This window comes from Kwoniella shandongensis, chromosome 8 (assembly GCF_008629635.2).
Source record: "Kwoniella shandongensis chromosome 8, complete sequence".
NCBI classification, from domain to species: Eukaryota; Fungi; Basidiomycota; class Tremellomycetes; order Tremellales; family Cryptococcaceae; genus Kwoniella; species Kwoniella shandongensis.
The window spans coordinates 705929-724928 of record NC_089294.1 but is presented as its reverse complement, the minus strand read 5'-3'; the positions used below and the strand labels follow the sequence as shown (position 1 = coordinate 724928).

Below are 19000 nucleotides of genomic sequence, written 5' to 3'. Positions count from 1 at the left end.
TCAGGTTAACAAATAGTTGCCACCAAACCATTTCAGTGCAGAGTGACTAAACGAAATCAAGTACATGCGGTATGCCTAAGACCCACTCTCACCCCAAACACGCCCAATCAAGCGATAATGTCTATCCTCTCCAAGTTTACGCGAAGACCTTCTTCCTTGCCAACTCATCCTCACCGACATCATCCCTGACTCTCTTCCTCCTCTCCTCTCGCTCCCTCTCACCGTCCTTCCTGACTCTATACTTCTCCCCTGCGGCCTTCTTGAAGCTCGCCCTTGTGGCGGCTGGACTGATAAATTCGGGGTTTGCGAAGAGGGTAGGACCGCCGAAAGATCCTTCGAATATCCTGATAGGGGTGAGAACGAATCGTGGGCCGATCTCGACGAGCGAAGGTGTAGGTGGGCCAGAAGGCACAAGGGGGTCTTTCTCGATTATCTGTGAGGAAGAGCAAGGCCAGAGTTTCAGCGTGCCATTGATCAAGAGTACAGCGATAGCCATCAAAAATAAGGCAAGGACAGATGAGCGAGAAGCGAGAGTCGATAATGGTGCAAATGATGTTCTTCTCGCAGCAGTGCCGATCGTAAAAAACAGATTGCACGATACAGTCAGAAAGGGGCACTCACTTGGAAGTTCCTGAACCAGATCTTGCCGTCCAAGATGGAGAATTGGAGGATGTGGTCGATGAATGGCTTGACCCTTCTAGAGGTTTTGGGCACGCTGAAGATCTGCGAGACGGAATCAGAATCAGCACTTGTCCTGCGGGAACTGAATCCTAACCAAGCAACATCCTATCGTGCCCCTCTACTATCTACGAACGTGTAGCGAATTACGAAGTGAAGGATGATGGCCCCGTCGGACAGCCGTCGCACTCACATGGGTGAACATCTCTTTCAAAGTACTCAAATACTCTCCATCCCAACCACCTGCAAAGCTGACCAAACCTCTACTCCCTCTCAAACAATTCCCCGTCATCTTAAGTTCATCCATCGTATGTATGTTCTGGACATGACATTTGACCGAAGGACCGTTGGGCGATCTGCTGAGCCAGAGATAGAGATCTTCGTGTCGACGAGCTTCGAAATAGAGCGTGTTGGAACAGGAGTGTAGGTCGGCGAGCTCGTTGATTAGGTGAAGGGATGATTTGGTGTCGAGTTTGGAGTCTGCCGAGAGAGAGAGTATCAGCATTGGTCTGCGAGCGAGAAGTCTTCATCCGTTTTCGTCTACCCCGCTGTCTTGAAAGAAGGAGGTAACGAAGCGGAAGAGCAGAGTTTGAGTGAACAGGGGAGTCAAGAGATGACCGAGTCTAAATCCCACGACCCTACTCACCCTTCTTGGTATGGGGCAACAACACCTCCAAATCCCTCATCAGATGCCTCATCCTCTGAGTCACACCTCTCGAACAGAGCATCAACACCTTGTCCTTCCTCGGCTTCGGTCCACTAGGTCCAGCAGCAGCAGCAGCACCGACAGCACCATCGGTCACTTCGTCGCCAGCCTCGACACGCTGTTTCGACTTTCGTCGTGACTTGTTGTTCTGGATCTCTTCGCTCGCTTTGAGTAACGCAGGCATCGTGTTTCTGTATATGTATATTTGTGGTATGATAGTGTACAGCAAGCAAACACTGTTCGAGGTGATATGGGTTCAGTTGAATTTGCAGGTGGTGGACATCGAATTCTGAAATTATTACGCTGCGTGCGAAGAAATAAAGTGGGGGGAGCAAAACCAGGGGAGATCAATAAATCACGTGATTTATGCTTTGTGCCTTTCCGTTGGATTTCGGTTGTCTCTCTCGACTTTCTCGACATCTTGTTGAGGCGATTTGTTGAACCAATATCATTGCTCCGTCTCAACTTAAACACCTACACCTCCTTTCAGACCTTGACACCAAGCATTGCACCTTGATACTAGTCAATCAGCTGGACCCACTTCTGTCAATTCACCAACTTTCGCCTCTTTGCTGGACATTCACTCGCCCACACGCCATGCCCCGACGCTCAGGTCGAGCTGGTCCTTCCCGCTCACTCTTCGCCTCTCTCCCTCCTACCCTCAAACAGACTCTGAGATCCCAAGTCCTCGATCCGCTCGCTGACAAAGCTGAAGAAGTAAGAATCAAGGCCGAGCAAATCTTAGAAGTGTCGGTAGGAGGGTTATTGGGTACTCAACCTGTTTCGGAAGATGAGACGAGCGATATTGAGCTTGAAGTAGAGGATGAGGTGACACGAGCAGATGAGCGAATCGTTCTTGGAGTCACAACCACTGCAGAAGCTACAGCTGGTACGAGCGAGGTGATCCAATTGGAGAAGGAAAGGTCGACCAGTGAACTCCCTACCGCATCGAGCATCGTCAAAAGCATACGGAGAGAACAACCCATCGCCTCCTCCTCTTCGACTTCAGTCCAAACACCTAACAAACGACCGTCATCTCCTGTATATGAGAACGCTCTGTCATCGAAAAAGAGAAGAAAGGGTAATGCCGCGACCAAGAAAGTTGTTGTGAACCCATATCTCGACCATCCTTGGGATTGTACGGGGCTTGTACCCCGGTATTCGAGTTATGACGAAGTACCGCCTGATTTGACTAAATGTGAGTGCAAAGCGTGCAATTCAGTCAACGTACCTCCCGCCCCTTGATCTAGATGTGAGGTGTCCACTACTTCCTTGCGGACTACTCTTCACGCTTGTTGCTCTCATTTTTCATCGTTCCGGGAGTGTGCACGCGCTAACACTTTGTCACAGATTACGCCCAGCGACACCTCCTCTTACCGCAATACGACACCCTCCCACTCCTTCTCGATCATACAGGATGGTTCTCCATCACTCCACAATCTATAGCAGCTCACATCGCCCAACGGTGCGCATGCGACTTGATCGTCGACGCTTTCTGCGGTGTCGGAGGGAATGCTATTGAATTTGCAAAGACTTGCGAGAGAGGTGAGTCCGTTGCGCTTCTTCTCGACGCTACTCCCAGCATGAAACGAGTACTGACAGTGGGGTCTATAGTGATAGCGATAGATAACGACTTGACTCGACTCAAGCTTGCTAGACATAATGCCTTACATCATGGCGTAGCCGATCGGATAGAGTTCATCCTCGGCGATTTCACAGAGTTTGCGAGGACGTATGCAGCGAGAGATAGAGGGGAGAGTATAGATGTGGTGTTTCTCTCACCGCCGTGGGGTGAGTCATCACGCTTTCCTCGTCATGGCTCAGGTCGTCAATTCCCATCATCGATGGCTATTGTCGCCTAATCATCCCTGTCAAACCCTTCGTCGTGTTTTTCCTTCATTGTCTAGTCATGCTGATTCGCTCTCACTCACAGGCGGGATAGATTACCTCAACACACCTTCACCAACATTCCCTCTCTCTGCCATCCTCCCCATCCACGGCTCCGACCTCTTCAACCTAACATCCACCTTGACCCCCAATATCGCCTACTACCTACCTCGTAATGTGGACATGCAGGAAATAGGAGCGTTGGCCCGACCGCTTGAAGCTGTCGACGAAGTTGGAAGAAAGAGGGAATGGGTGGAAGTTGAGGAAGAGTGGGTAGGGGGCAAGGTGAAAGCTGTAACAGCGTATTATGGCGGTTTGGTGGCGGATGATTGAGCGCGGTGTGGTGGGACCGGAGATGAAAGATGAAGGGGAGAGATCTATATGATATCAACGATCTATAACGATATGCGATGAAATGTAATACTATGCCATGCTATGATATGAATGTGCTGCTATGCTATGCTATGTTGTGTGACCTGACGGTGTCTATCCCCTTCTCGGACTTCGGCGATAGTCCAGATGTACTATGAGTACCGGAGCCACTTCGCCCCTCTGCTCTGACTCATCCGAGTCCTAATTGAGGTACACCACCCAATGATGACTCTTTACGATGACTCTTCCAATCGTTCGTCCTACTCAGCGGGACTATATCGTCCTAACCTCTTCCCACTTGTCCAAAGACCCACTCTCGCCCTTCCGGACGATAATACCTCCCTCCGTAATTCTACCAAACCGCCCAAAACACCTTCGCTCAAAGCTTTATTCCACCAAATACTCTCCACTTGAATATCGTCAACCTCGCCCCTCTTATCGCTCTCTAATTGATCGTCTCTCGAGCCCGTCGGAGGTGTGTCGATGAAGCTTTCTTCGCCAGACAGGTCAGAGCTCGTCCTGAAAGGGGTTTCAAGTGACAGCGACGATGTACGTGCGACTGGACTCGGACTCGAACTCGGAGTCAGTCGTTCAGGGGTAAGAGAACCGAAAGGCTGACCACCTGGAAGATGGACGAGCATCAATGGTGTCTTGGATTTCGTCGCGTGTATCATCGCGCCTTTTGAGAAACCGCTCTGGGATACGAGGAGGGATATCGCTTGGTCGTGCTCGGGCAATGTCTGGGAAGAGGGAGGGGAGGTTTGATCTGCGCGATGCGAGGAAATGATCAGCTGTCAGATGGCGTCGTGAAGATATAGAAGGGGGACATATGATATAGGTCCGTTGACACAGACAAATGCAAGATACGAAAAGACCTCTCAGAGTTTCTAGTCCTTTGCATCATGTATGCAGCGAGGTCTTTTTGATTAGATAGGATGAGATTCCACTCACTCGACTGCATATGTGATTGTAACTGTAATTGCGACATCACCCCTTCCAACTCTCTAACATTCCTAGGTCCCAGAGACTTCTTTTCCGCTTTACACTGAACGACCACCCTCACCCTCTTCCTCTTCCTCTCCAACTCCCCACTTGCACCTCCTTCGCTTCTGCTTGAGCTAAACGACGAGCTTGTCCCCCTCGCTTTCGGGACCCACCACCATCCTCTTAAATCTACACCACCATCGCCTGCTCCTCCGACTCTTCTCAGATCCATAAATAACTTCTCATTCAGATAACGCAGTGCGTGAAGTTCGAATGCGGTGCCGATATCGACTGTCGTACGTCGCGTAGGAGGGAAGATCCGGACAGGCATCATTCGTCCGTGGTCTTTATCGCAATCATAGCTGAACAAGGTATGTGATTTATCGGACAACAATAGCAGAATAATCGGAGGAAACGCTCAGAGAGAGCAGGCACAAAGTCGTGGGGCTCCGAAACTTCTCCTCAACAACAACAGATCATGAGAGCGAAGCCAAGCAAACGAATGCATGCATACAATACAACATGACACCTATATCAAACGCTACCACCAACGGAACACCTGCAGAGCTCAGAAGTCCATGCTCTCCTCTTTGAAAGCTGCGAGCGACCGCATGCTTATTAGTTCCCTATGACCCGTTGTCTTGAACCAAAGTATGCCACTCACCCCTCTTCGCGCCCCTGCTGTCTCTCAAAATCGCAGCCACATGCTTCTCAAACATTTCCACGTAGGGTTTCAGACTCGTCTGGTCATAGTCTGTTGAATTATCACGAGTCAGTCCACGCATACATTCAGGTGCAGTTTGGCTGGAACCTACCCTCTATCCGTTTCGCGCCATCTGCAGCCTCGACAGGAGCCTTATCCAGCTGGTTCAAGAGCTCGCCGACTGTCGGTACAGTATCGGGGTCGAACTCATCTACCAAATCCGGGTTGACCGGGACACAAACTCGGCCTGGGAAGAACGCCGATCAGCTCAAGTCCACCAATTATCCAAGAAGGACCACCACACTCACCAGTACCGGGATGTACACAGAACGGCGCTTTCAACAAGTGATTTCGGTGTTTTGACACTTCCGCATCGATACGTGGGTATGTGTATTGCAACACTACATCCTCCATTGCTCTCTGGAACTTTTGCTGCAAAGGTCAAAAACGACATTTAGCTCTGATCACGTCATAATGAGGGAAACGACGTACGAATAACGGATATTGGTTCTTCTTTAACATCGCAACTGCGGACACTAGATCACCCCACTTTTCGTCGCTCGGTCGGCCTGGATCCGCCTGCCACTTCGATCGTAGAGGGCCGATGACATCTGATACATATAACGAGCATGAGCTTCTCCTTCACGCAGGATTACGAAGGACAGGACAGCTCACCTCGATCTTGTGGTAAGATAGCTAACAAGTTCTCCCATCCTCTCTCTGACTGGAAACAATCTTGGTCCTGAAGACACAATTTCACAAACGAAGTCTTGAGTTGTTCCAACGCATCTCTACTCGGCCGATATCGTCAGCGAAACAATCCTTGATGGGAAGAGAGAAAACTCACTTCAAAGCAGGATGTAAATCTCCTTCATCTTTCGACCCTCTCACATTCACTTTCTTACTTTGCTCTTTACTTCCCTTGATGACTTCGAGGAACGTGACGAGTGATTTACGTTGATCGTCATTCAGATCAAGAGCCGCCGGATCGGATATCCAACAGTGAATACCTCTTCGACCAGAGTATACCCATAAAAGGTGTTTGAAGCCGAACGTCTCTGCAATCGATGTGAGCTTATCGTTCGATGTCTCCCCTTATCCTCACTACAAAGAAAGAGGTGGCAGTAGGGGAAAGGGAGAGCTGGTGATACGTACCTCTCAGAGAATGATCAAGGACTTTGACGGCGGCAGCGATATATCCCCAACACCGCTTACAGATCTTCTTATCCGTACAACACGTTCTGATCTCATCGTAATCCGTCATATCAATATCGAACACCAGTTCTCTCCGTTGGGGTTGTAACGCTCCAGCGGCAAGAGTCTTCCTATCTCGTGGCTACGAGCGGCTTCAATGAGCTGCAGTCCTTTTATGTCTCAAAGGTGACATAGTGGAGGTAAGCTCACTCTTGCACTGTATTGAGGACCAATTTCGAATCGAGCAGGATTCAATCTGACTACTTCTTTCTTGAACTCGTCGGCGGTATGGAACGAGTTGTATCGGATATACACATCGCCGGCGAGGGTGAAAGCGAATTCTCGATGAGTGAAGAGTTTGGCGGGGACTGGAAGCGGGGAGTGTCAGTGGTCAGTCGATGAGAGCTACAAGAGTTTGACGACACGACTCACTTTGATCCTGATTTAGCCATAGGAAGAACGGTCGGTAAGGGAATAATCGACGATAAAAGGCGTTCATCACCTGGGGTGAGCTCGGACTGCGGGTCGCCGCAAAAGATGGTCAGCCAACTTGATACCAGTGCCAATGTGAGAAGGGCCACATACTCGTAGTCGACCATCCTGTGGTAGCGAGCAGTCAGCACCTGCCTACGGGAGGAGTAACGAGGGGAGGAAGAAGGATGACAGAGGGTGGACTCACGGCTCATCTCTGACGGGGATCGGCATCTTTTCGTGTATAGCGTGTGACAAGGATTTCCGTTCTCGTTCGAAATGCTCACTTGAGGTGCGAATGGATCACAGCTGATTGAGGAGACGATAAGTTGAGTAAATGCAAGTGAACATGAAAATGCATCATCACGCGACGCGTTTCAACTGATATTCAATGTCATCCACTCAACTAACGGACAGCTCCCCGATCTCCATCGCAATGTAGATATACTTAATTGATCCCGCTTTGTAACAAAGACGACAAGGAACGTGCAAGTCTGTGGCGTGCCTGAATCACTATCTACAGTAGAGTATAAAAACCCTGTTGATCGACAACGCACGTGCGCAGTGTTCATGCTTATTGTTGGTGAGATCATATCAGACAGCATAGAAGATGAGATGTATAAATAGCCAGAGGGGGTATGATCACACGACTCAAGTCAAGATGGTTTATCCCCTTGCTGTTCTTAACAATTACAGAATACCTCTCTCCCGCGTTCATTACACTCGGTGAGAAAAGAGCAGTTCGACTTGACGAGAAACTGCATTTCGGTCAACCGATCTATTTCGCCACGATGACACAAACCCAAAACGAGACTCAGACTAGCACGTCAACGTCAGGAGCAGAACGAACCACCAAGCTCTCCACCGAGGTCGAGGTCGAGGTCGATATTGTGCGACCGTTCGACTTGAGCAAGGATGTGAAGATTCTGAAGATGCTCGTTGGACAAGGTGTGATGGAAGGTCTGGCCAGAGCCAATGGACGATGTGAGTACCCCACTGCCACGGGGAGATGCACGTTCGTCTTTCGACGAGATGGACTGTGGATCTTGACATCCTGCCGCGCGGCACATCAACGATCAATCGGTCATCTTCTTCCGGCTTGCTCTTCCTCTTCCACCTGATTATGCTCGTTCAGAAGCTGACTCAACACTTTACTCGCTTGTAGTCCTCCGACACCCCCTCGTTATCGCTCTAATCCTCGCGCTCGGCCTGATTATCAACCATTCCCTCTCATTCAACCCCTCTCGCGACAACTACCTGTCCTACATCACACCGTTGATCGGACCATGTATGGTTCTCCTCCCCACTATCGGTATTGTCGAATACATCCACAGACCAGTCTTCACCTCCCGCTTACGAAAGACGATCGGATCGATCGACCTAGTCAGTCCCTCGACGTTCTACACTTCCAGTAGAAGTGGGATATGGGTATTTGAACATAAAGAAGAAGTTGTAGGTGTTATATGTCTCGATACCCAATCTGGAAGAGTTGGACAGACGTTGGAGAGCGTATTGGGGGATGAGGAAGGACAATTGGCTCAACAAGGTATACTGGACAAGTTCCTCCCAAAACACGGAGAGGGAGTCAACCAAACTTCAACCCTGTCGAAGTCGACGTCAATCTTAAACGGAAACGCAGATTTGAGAAGACGGAAGAACTCCAAGTCGAGGTCGACTGAAGGACATGTTGCCCAGATAAGACATCTCGATGTCGATACGCCCTATCGCGGAGTCGGGGTAGGAACCGAACTCCTCCTCATCGCTCTCGATTCTGCATTCTCCCTCGACGCCAGTCATACGAAACCTTCCTCCGTGTCTACGTCAACTTCGACATCGAGCGTTGAAAAGGTGATTGTCCAGACTAACCCTCTCTCACCTGATGGAGGCAAATTGTTCGTCAAAGCGGGATTCGAACCGATTCCAAGTTTGGAAGTGGAACGAATGGGTTTATCACTCGTTGAGAAGGTGGGAGTATTGGGTTGGAAGGGCAGATGGATGAGTGTGGATAAACACACTTGGATAGAAAGACGGGAGTTGATCTTGGCCAAGGTCTCGAAATAGAAATAGAAACCTACACACACCCACTTTGTCCTTCAACAATTATGGTACACCTTTATATAATGCAGAGACAACTCGTACATCTCACCCTCACATCCGATGCATGACTGTCGTTTCAGTTCACCTTTTGAAAGACATACCTTTGTATAAAAGTACAACTCTGACGTCGTCAAGAATAATAATAATGTCACATAATCCCGTCAATCCAAGATAAAACTAGCAAAATAGAGAAGACTGTAAGGCAGCAAAATGAAGAAAAAAGAAAAAAGGACGCGTCGTAACGTTGAAGATTTCGTAAATGGAAACAGAGGAAAACTTTGTTTTCAGGAGATGATGTTTGTGGGATTTAAAGCGGGAAGTGGCCAATTTGATTTCGTTTCGTTCATCACCATCACCGATGGCAGGTGCGAATGCAAATCGCGATCGTCGTTTTTCATTGCCGTTGTCTTGCTACTTCTCGTGCCCACTCTGCCTCCTCCTCCATACCTTGCCTGATCGGCGGTAACGTGAGCGGCGAGGGCCGTTTTGTCATTGATGGAACTGGCGGTGAGAGACCAGATGCCGATACACGTCCGCTACCAGGACTCGAAGAGCTGCCACCTGGACTCGGTGATTGGATAGCTGATCCGCCCAGCACTTGATTCACGCTTGGTGCAACAAAGTCCGCGCTTCGTGAATATGATGGAAACATGTTGGGTAGCGGCAAGATCGGAATACCATCGTCTCCCGGACCGATATTCAAGCGAGGATAGGGCGAAGGCAGGACTGACGAGAAGGAGCTGGCTGCTGTGGAGTTTGAGGTATGGGTGGACGGGGAGCTGTCATTGGAATTTGCAAAGGACGATCGGAATGGTTGATGTGATGACATTGACGATCGAGACGATTCGTGAGCTTGATGATGTCGGTGATGTGTTTGAGTGTGAGAATGGGAATGAGATCGGTGTTGATTATCATGGTGTGATGAAGGGTAGGGATTAGATGAAGACTGTCGATCATATGATTGGTGATGCGAATGAGGATGGGGGCTGTTGTTTGTATTTCGAGGGTCATCGCCGCCGCTTCGATTGTTGTGCGGACTGACACGGCCAGAGCCGGGGAGGGTGTGGTCCATCCGGGATAGAGAAAAGGCCGAAAGATCGGTAGCGGGCGGGCCACCTGACAGACGACCGGGGTCAGAGCTTGAAAGGCGCATGTCGGGATGTACAGACTCACGGGTGAAGTCATACCTCGACGAGAGGTCGTACAGCGATGGGATCGTGCCGTCGTCAACAAATCGTCGTTTGCCCATTGTGGAGGGACCCGGTCCTCCAGCCGGCACATCTTCTGCCCCTTGCTTCCAAACCAACGATCTGGGCGAATCACCCATCGTCCGACGCGTCGAGTTGGCAGGCCTAGACAAATGTGACTCGAAGGGAGGCTGCGTAACAAGTGGCGATGGTCTTGCGGACGAAGCCCTTTCTGATGACGTTCGGTGTTGGGCCTTGACGACGGACGGAGAAGCTGAATGCGCTCTGTCCGAAGCAGAGGCTGTGGTCGTCGCAGGTGGATTTGTGTTCGATGTTCGTCGACGGCTGACACTCCTAGACAAGCGACCGATCATAACAATGATCAGCGACTTGCGATAAGACGATCGAATGGGCGGATTGTACACGATACTCACTGTCTGCCTACGGTGGTATCTGTTCGGAGTTTAACCTTTAAACCCTGAGCGGCCAAATGACGTGTTAAAGGGGTACTTTCATGCATCCCCTTGAACAGTTTTGGCGAGAAGACTTCGAATGGTTCGGAAACGGTGCGTGTCAATTCCATAACACCAGATCTATAAGCAAGTGATCGAGTTAGCATTGTGCGTTACACCGGTGTTCTAACCCCGCACTTCGACTCACTCCGTCGTCTCGTACAATGTGAACATGAGTCTGAAAACACCTGGCACTCGCACGCTTATCTTTGCAAAGATGCACAACGCCGATATCCTCCCATCCAATAATCGTAGCTTCTCAGGCGTCTGTATCACTTCTCCCGTGGTGGCGTCTGCTCCGATCGGCGTTTTGATAGCTGGGTATGTCGGTTCCAGGGTGGAAGGCAAACCATGATCCGGTATGGGGATGTTGACAGCTTTGGCAGCGACGATCGTCGCTCGGATGAAGAATGAAGTGGATTCGAGCAGCTCACTGAGGGGAGGGTGACACACATCAGTCGTGATGAAGATTTGATTGACAGGTGTAAAAGATAACGTAAGGACTTACTCTAATGGGACTGCGTGAGAATAGAGTTCAACGACCGGCGGCGGATCGACTGGCCGTCTATCAACTGTGATGCAGAAGAAGAAAGAAACATTTCGATGTGTGAGTGGGAGTACTGATCGTCACGCGCAAGGGTCGATTGACAACGATGTGAGATCGATGAACGAAACGCGCGTTACTCACTCGTCTCATTCTCCTCTTTGTATGAACATAATCTCGCTCTTTCGGGTTGTTGTCTGACCCTCAACGAATATAATCTGTGATGATTGATGATCGAAAAGGGAATGGATCAGCAAAGCAGGCAGCGCACGGACGTAGATGGCAGCACTCACGGGTGTTCGCTCCCAGTCGTCATGGTCGACCCATCTGTTTGAGTATCCATTACACTTCCCCTCCCTCCACCACTTCCTTCCTTGCTATTATTATATATCCCTTGTCTGCTTGTGGAATTTCCCGAAACCGAGTGCAAGGGGGCCGTGCCGGTTACAACTCGGTACGACCTGTTGCCAGTGTCCTCTACTGGAATTGACGCGAAGGTGATTTGCGATGGAATGCTGTGCTGTGTAATGGAGCAATGGCAATCAAAAGGAAAGGGATTTTCGTATGCGTGCTTCTCCGATGTCCGGGGATTTTCACTTTTTTTTTTCAGCGTCGTTTGCGTTTTTTCTCCTTTTCCTTGCCAATCTAGAAGTGACCAGAAGTTTGTATTGTACACATTCGCTTTCCGATCCTATTGCGAGGTTGATGGATGGCGCCGACCATCCGATTCGAATGTGTGTGTGTGATATCAAGTAGGTGATGAGGGTGAACGAATGGGTTGGATATGTGTAAAAAAAAATAACCTAGTAATTGTAATTGAGTAGTAGGAGTGCAATGCTCGAGATGGGATGTAACCGTAGTAACCTGAATCCTGAGATCGTAAAAGGGGGGGCCAAATCCTGAACCTGGGGGAAGGTGGTTGGACTGAGAAAGATGATTACGTCATCAAATTGCCAAAAAAGGTAATCTGTATATAAGTGGGTGTTATTTCCTGGTTCCTTGTTATAGTTCGCTTGTTACGTCTTTTTTTTCTATATTGATGACTTGCTTGTTCGCTTTCCTCTTGGCTGTCCCTCCTGGGCCTCTTGTCCCTGTTACGATGGGACAAGTTATATAACAGAACAGAATGTGATGGAAGCGGTCTAAAGGGGAGATGATGATAAATGTGGCTGTCCCACGGCCGCGTGATGAGTGATGATGAGTAATAGAAAAGATAATTATTCAATTGAGAATAACCTGGACTAGAAGACCGCTGGAACCCCAACAACGCTAGGGTTAAAAGGCTCTTCTCTCCTGAGAGCGTGTATATATATATATATATATAAGCTTACGCGTCTTTTCATATATGAGTATACCAAAGATCGATCCAATACAAATACATAAAAGTGCGGCGGGGTTCCAGTTCCAGCAGCTGATCTAATAGCATGACTACGGTTCCGATTCCAAGTGGAGCTTAGGAGTACTGTATTCCCGCTCTAGCTCACAGGGGACATTTCCCGCCAGTTTGTGACAGACTCACTACTCTTTCATTCATGCACGGTAGTAAATGCGGACATAACAATGAAATAATTTTTATTATTTATTTATTTATTTGTTGCAAAGACCGGATACAGAACTTGTTCAAGGGCAATGCAGAAATGCCAAATGGTGGGTATCAAGAAGAGTACATACTACGTCGGTCCAACAGTGGGGGAGAAGGAGAGGTGGGGGGGGGTGAGAGGGGTGTGTCTGCGAAGATTGGTACCTTTTTCCTTTGTGTCTTTCCCTTTGCCTTTCTTTGGGATTTTGTCGAGGCCGTTGACCGTTGACCGTTCTCCGCTTTCCTATCAATCCCGCTTCTCGGACGCGCTTGAGCACGCAAAGTTAGTCTCTGAAAGACAAAAAGAACGGCACACATTCCCACACACATACACACATATACACATACACACACATACACACACATGTCTCCCCTTTATGCCTCACAAAGCATGACGAATACGACGCTAATCTAATTGAACGAAAAGTCATTTACGAGAAATTCACAACTGACTAGTTCGCTGGAACTTCGGAGCGCGGGAGAGCGAGTATGATCTGAAACCTGATCCACCATTCAACAGTCTGTCGCTTTAATTATGGATGCATCGGTACAACGTGGGAGAAAGAGTATCAGTGATCAGTGTCCTTAGCGTCGTATCGGACAATTACTATCCCTCTTCCCCATGTAGCGGTACCTCGCTTCTCTAGCGTTGTAGGTGTTGATGTCCGTTCCCCTAGTCCAATAATGGTCCCCCTCGGGCCACAATTACTACCGAGACCGTAACCGCCCCGGCCATTCGTACCCTAACCATGTGAGATCTGACCTAGCGCTTTCTGCATAAGCGGGTCCGCCTCGCCTTGTTCCTCGATCCTGTCCAAAACACTCCAGACCTCTTCGTCTGCCCACCATATCTTATCACTTTGTCCTTCCCCTCCTTCTCGTGCTACACCTACAGCTGTTTTACCGATTCCAGATATAGGTCTCATCGCACGTCGCTGTTCCTCCTCGCTCAACGTAAAGACCTTATCAAATCCCTCTCCATCTCCTCTTCTTGGCGGTCTGAACCCCGCTCTCATCTGACGCAACACCCTCAGCCCCGTCTCGGCGTCGGGTATAGTCGGGTGGGAGGGTCGGACGATCAGTCGAGTTTCGAGCGTGGAGGGCGAGACATCCAAGATAAGACAGTAGATGAGCGGACGGGGAATGTGCGGAGGAGTGGAATTGGCAATGTTGACAAAGTGACTTCGTTGGCTATGTGATTGTGATTGAAGTGTCAGCGGGTCCCAGCCAGATCCCGTCGGCTTGATAATGCTGCGAGTGAAATTACTTCAGGTACAGAAGACAAGCACGGAGAGCAGGTGATCCGGGCATGATAAGGCATTGGAGACGTAATTTGACGAGCGGGTGATTCCAGCGAGCCTGATTCCAATACCTAGGAGATGTCCACCTGATCCCCAAGACGTATTCCAAACCCAAAGATCCCAAAACCAGAGATGTCATTCCCACCGAGAAAGGGGCCGGAGGAACAAGAATAACGTTCGTGGTTCCAGTTCCAATGGACAGACAAAGACGAACAAAGCAGGTGATTCGGTTCCCGCGATAAAAAGAATAGGTCCGGCCAACAAGGTCCCATCATTGAGGGGATTCCCGCAAACACACTTGAGTCCAGATCCAGCGGCCAACAAGGTCCCGAGTGGACGGATGGATGATTCCCGTTGCATCGTCGTGATCAGGGAGCAGGTGATTCCCGCAGAGCAGACGCACACAAGAAGATCAAATGCAGCCAACAAAAGGTCCCGAGCGAAAGGGAAAGTGGGTTGTCTCCAAAGCAGGTGATTCCAGAATACTCTCTCCCTCCAAAACATCTGAACGCCCTCCCTCCTACGTAATCTCACCCCTCACCCAGATACATTGCCTTGCCAGAAGAACGACACTCACACAGGATCAAATCCGCACCTATCCACAATGACGCTGTACCCTTCTCTCAAACCCCATCTCACTCGAGCTTCACACTCTTGTCTACGTCGATTGGGCGCTTCGTCCTGAGATGCTCGAATCCATACCCTACGTCGAAGAGGGCGAGGAGTAGGACGACGTCGGTCGTCTTGTACAGTAGTACTCAAAGCATGGTTGGGAATCGTTCCTGGTACACCGTCGCTAAGAGGTGGGTTGGTGTTCCGCAGATCATGATTGGGATTTGATCCACTTCCACTCCCAAAAGGTTGCGCTCGCCGATCGTCCGGTCGTCGCTGATGGTACAATCTCTGCGAAGCACCGACTAGCGATTCTGCGAATGTCGTCTTTCCAGATCCTGGTAATCCGACCAAAATGAGGAGGACTTGCGCCTATCACGACCCACAGTGTGATCAGCAGCGTTTCACTCTCGAAGACCACGTTGATGTTATGTAGTACGCCGACGACTGATCCCCGAGTGGACACACGGCCGAAGAAAGTTGTGATGACAGACACTCACCTCGAATTCGTCCCAATTTGGAGAAGGGAAATTGACCTGTCGACCACCTCGGGCATTGCTCGAATGGAATGCGGTGGTATCGGAGCGAGGAGGTCGACTCGGTCCAGCTTGTCCTGCTTGGAGATTGTGACCCAGCCCGGGAGTATGGGAGTTGGACATTTGTAACAGTGTGTGATATGAAACGTTAAGAACGAAGATGTGGAAGATAGCTAAAAAGTTGTTGTTGATCGGTTATTACCGGTTCGTCAAGGAAATGAATGGACCCGTCTAATCTTGCTGTTTGTTCATCGTCCCTAATCATTACGTCCCTCAACTAATACGATACGACACTGAAAGGCGAGGATCGTACCACTCATGCATCTGTCCTGACTTATGCTCCAATTCATAACCCATTGCATCGTTTCCTGGTACAACCTATAATATCTCGCAGGTTTCGTTTTGAAGATCCTCCCTTCTTATTACACTTCTCCAAGTAAGCACTACTACGACCACGCACTATATCTGTCATCTACGTTCCCTTCCACTATCCCGCGCCCCCGCTCAGCTCAAAAGTCCCTTCCTCTCCTCACCCCTTCTCACCTCCTCCTGTATCCCATCTTTATCTCCTTTATCTTTATCCTTTTTCCCGAATCCAAATTTGCCAAAACTCATACTGCCACTCTTGCTCAGCTTCCCTCCCATCCCACTCAACCTCCTTCCAAGGCTTCCACCACCTCCATACGCATCGCCACGTCCACTACTCATACTGCTTCCTGAGACCGTCCTGTCCCTGCCAGAAGTACTGGGTTTTCTGCCCAACGATGAGAAAGCCGATTGTTGAGAAGACGACATTGATGAGGGCGCGTTGGACGAAACAGGCGGAGCGAGGTTCGGTCCCGTTGCTTTGGAAGTAGGGATAGGTTTTGCTGATGTGTACTGCGACGATGTAGGGATCGACGAAGTCGTTGTAGTCGAGGCAGATGCCGCCGAGATAGACGACATGACAGAGCTGGACATGGTGGGCGGAGAGGCTGAACTTGATACTCCAGAGTTGTCATTGATAATAGCCTGCACACCCTCTGGTCCCGACCCATGCATCGCCACAGGGACATTAAGACCCAGTCCACCGAATGTCGTGCTTCCCGTTGTCTGCGCGGTCGAAGGTCTCGACGAATTGGTCTGGGCACTGGTAACGGTAGGAAGTGTCTGTTGACTCGTAGACCGACTCTGTTCCCGACTGGAAGAACCGTTGAGTACAACGCTCGCCCGCTTGTCTTTGTCCTTCTCCGATTTGCTAGTCACGCGCGACAACCATCGTCCACCATCCTTCTCCTTGTCCTTTCCACCCGTTGGTGGTGGAGGGGCCGGTTTTCGGGTTGACGGTGTTGCAGCGTTCGGTATCGATGCTGCCGCAGTGTTGAAGCCTAATTGGCGGTCTACAGCAGGAGCGGGTGTGGGCGTTGTGCCGTTCCCGTTTGTTTGCAACGATGACACTGGACCTCCAGACGCACGCCTCGATGCAGGTGGAGTAGGAGCGACCGAGATAGGTGTCCGCACGGCAGGCGTCGTCGCTGTAGGAGGCGTGTAGCTCTTCGGGGTGTCCACCAAACCGGTGTCAACCAGTTGTTCCGGTGTCGGCGCTGTCGGGTGTTCCGGTACCGTAGCCAACTCCTCCACTTGTGCTTCGTGCTCGGTATCTGCTGGAGTGGAAGGAGGCTTCAAGCCAAGTGTGGTGACGTCTAAATCGACCGCTTGGTAGAATAGAACGTAACCTGCGCCAGATGGGTAATCACCGAAGTATCGGTAGATGTCCGCGTCGTCAATAGGCTCGACATTCTCGTCATCACACATCACCCACTTGCCACCTGAACGGACCAGGGACACATAGTGTCCGTGGTGAGGACCACTGTGGGAGTTTATACGTCAGTGTGAGTCCAGTCATTCCCATCCTACGATGGCTAGTCACTTACTTTCCGATATGTACAACCACGGAGAAAAGCTCGTAAAGTCGATCGGGATTGTCGATATCGTCGGTGGTGTTGGGCAATCGAAGCTCGGTTGGGAAAGGAACACGATAGAACAGCTTGGCGTATCGTCCAGTACTTTCTTGATACTTGAACCTCTTCAAGTGGAGGGCAAGGATGTTTGGCAGCGATTTGATTTTCATTCTGTCGATGGAACGTAACCGTTAGACATCGTTCTTGGAAAAGTCGCAAATCGCACACTCACCTCTTCTCAGCCTCTTGGAGGCCACAACAAGAGTCGCAGTAGAACTTGTTCTTCTGACAGAGCATCTCACTTGCCGAGAATTGTCGAAGACAAGAAGTGACAGAGGTGTGTTGTTCGATATCAATGGACAAATCGAGGAACGATTCTTCTCGTGACGATGTCTGCGAAACAATTAAACAGATCAGTACCATCTCGGGACGGTCGTAGAAGTAAACGTACAGTTTCGCAGCTCAGACATCTCGTCTCATTCGTCAACACTCCCTCGAACAGATTCTGTACGAAAGTCTTTCCCCGTCCTGTACCCTGGGGCACCTCCTTCCCTTGGACTTTGAGAGATCTGTCTGCGATCTCAATCTCCTCTGCGATCTGGTTCAACAGCCATCCTAGGAACTCGTGAGCATCTTGCTGGTTCATCCCTTGGAACATCGCGTTCTCCCTTTTGATAGTTCGCATGACGTCCTCTGGTCTGACGACACCGCGACCGAGTTTACCTGCCTGGAATGGACCACCGCCTCGAGGTGCAGATGGTGGTGGCAACGAAGCGAGCAGAGGGGGACCTTGAGGTGTCGTCGTTGCTGGAGTGGAGGTGGTCGTCAGGGATGGAGTCGGGTTCGCGGGATTGGCGCCATTTGCAACAGGTGCATCGGGGAGCAGGGATGCAGTTTGCGCATTTGCACCAGTCGCATCTTTGTTAGGGGTCTTGGACGGGACAGGTTGGTGCGAAGGGGAAGTTGTAAGATGATGAAAGAGGGTTTGGATAGTTTGAAACACTGACGGATCAGGTTGATTCGGATCAGGTTCCGGTGTTTGAAATGTTGTTGTTGTTGCTTTGGCATTTTCTGCTACCGGTGCCGAAGGAGGTGCAACTTGAGGGGTAGTCGGCTGGGCACTTTGCTGTTGCAGTGCGCCCAGGGTGGGCAAAGGTGCACCAGAATTGGTAGGTTTCCTTCCAAGCGAAGTCCAGCTCCTTTTCTCCTTGCCACCAGGACTCATAGGCGACCCGTTAGCCAGCGATGGGGACTCGAAAGGATTACTCTTGTTGTTTCCTCCTCCAGGGCTCATGGGTCCGCTTAACCCGAGCGGATTCGGCGGGACGATCGGTTGGTTCGCCGCACCAGGGGGTGGACCTAATGGACTGAGAGGGGGTCGGATGTCTGGATAGGCTTCGATCAAGAGTCGAAATACCTCGCAGGCGTATAATGATTGAAGAACGGAATTGCAATAACATGTGTTCCCAAAGTTCTCTAATCCCCATAATCGCTCTGGCTGTTTCCCCTTCCCTTGTACCGCTGGGACAGCCTGACCATTCTCAACATCCCACAAGAGAGAATTGTCGACGAACTCGTTGACAGATTGTGTGGTAGGACTGGTGAGAGGTTTGTTCGTAGACGATTGCGGCCTAAAGGCTTTCCGGAGAGCGGACATCGTGTAGCAACAGTCAGATGATGTTTAGATTCGCAGGCAA

At 50.1% G+C, this 19000-nt stretch overlaps 8 protein-coding genes across 8 annotated transcripts; 2 read left to right on the top strand and 6 right to left on the bottom strand.

The window, feature by feature from the left end:
- Positions 1–136: 136 nt before the first annotated feature.
- On the bottom strand, positions 137–1568 carry CI109_104719 (uncharacterized protein; the record flags this gene model as incomplete). The annotated part of the gene is made up of 4 exons (XM_032008088.1): positions 137–433; positions 622–723; positions 872–1158; positions 1325–1568. The coding sequence occupies 4 exons, from the start codon at positions 1566–1568 to the stop codon at positions 137–139; spliced, it is 930 nt and encodes a 309-aa protein (XP_031857639.1).
- Positions 1569–1981: 413 nt separating this feature from the next.
- CI109_104718 (uncharacterized protein) lies at positions 1982–3604 on the top strand (the record flags this gene model as incomplete). The annotated part of the gene is made up of 4 exons (XM_032008089.1): positions 1982–2582; positions 2735–2929; positions 2999–3175; positions 3318–3604. The coding sequence occupies 4 exons, from the start codon at positions 1982–1984 to the stop codon at positions 3602–3604; spliced, it is 1260 nt and encodes a 419-aa protein (XP_031857640.1).
- Positions 3605–3903: 299 nt separating this feature from the next.
- On the bottom strand, positions 3904–4958 carry CI109_104717 (uncharacterized protein; the record flags this gene model as incomplete). The annotated part of the gene is made up of 2 exons (XM_032008090.1): positions 3904–4409; positions 4595–4958. 2 exons carry the CDS (start codon positions 4956–4958, stop codon positions 3904–3906), a joined length of 870 nt encoding a protein of 289 aa, XP_031857641.1.
- A 237-nt stretch (positions 4959–5195) lies between these two features.
- On the bottom strand, positions 5196–7229 carry CI109_104716 (uncharacterized protein; the record flags this gene model as incomplete). Its single annotated transcript, XM_032008091.1, has 12 exons — positions 5196–5224; positions 5292–5381; positions 5443–5577; positions 5639–5762; positions 5823–5941; positions 6006–6121; positions 6178–6388; positions 6486–6666; positions 6735–6892; positions 6957–7042; positions 7110–7124; positions 7204–7229. The coding sequence occupies 12 exons, from the start codon at positions 7227–7229 to the stop codon at positions 5196–5198; spliced, it is 1290 nt and encodes a 429-aa protein (XP_031857642.1).
- A 404-nt stretch (positions 7230–7633) lies between these two features.
- CI109_104715 (uncharacterized protein) lies at positions 7634–9056 on the top strand (the record flags this gene model as incomplete). The annotated part of the gene is made up of 2 exons (XM_032008092.2): positions 7634–7979; positions 8161–9056. The coding sequence occupies 2 exons, from the start codon at positions 7634–7636 to the stop codon at positions 9054–9056; spliced, it is 1242 nt and encodes a 413-aa protein (XP_031857643.2).
- Positions 9057–9486: 430 nt separating this feature from the next.
- On the bottom strand, positions 9487–11678 carry CI109_104714 (uncharacterized protein; the record flags this gene model as incomplete). The annotated part of the gene is made up of 7 exons (XM_065967540.1): positions 9487–10208; positions 10266–10633; positions 10714–10872; positions 10940–11224; positions 11300–11363; positions 11480–11553; positions 11629–11678. 7 exons carry the CDS (start codon positions 11676–11678, stop codon positions 9487–9489), a joined length of 1722 nt encoding a protein of 573 aa, XP_065823612.1.
- A 1979-nt stretch (positions 11679–13657) lies between these two features.
- Positions 13658–15486, bottom strand: CI109_104713 (uncharacterized protein; the record flags this gene model as incomplete). The annotated part of the gene is made up of 3 exons (XM_032008094.1): positions 13658–14105; positions 14793–15199; positions 15328–15486. The coding sequence occupies 3 exons, from the start codon at positions 15484–15486 to the stop codon at positions 13658–13660; spliced, it is 1014 nt and encodes a 337-aa protein (XP_031857645.1).
- A 381-nt stretch (positions 15487–15867) lies between these two features.
- CI109_104712 (uncharacterized protein) lies at positions 15868–18960 on the bottom strand (the record flags this gene model as incomplete). The annotated part of the gene is made up of 4 exons (XM_032008095.1): positions 15868–17212; positions 17277–17474; positions 17536–17696; positions 17755–18960. 4 exons carry the CDS (start codon positions 18958–18960, stop codon positions 15868–15870), a joined length of 2910 nt encoding a protein of 969 aa, XP_031857646.1.
- Positions 18961–19000: the final 40 nt, after the last annotated feature.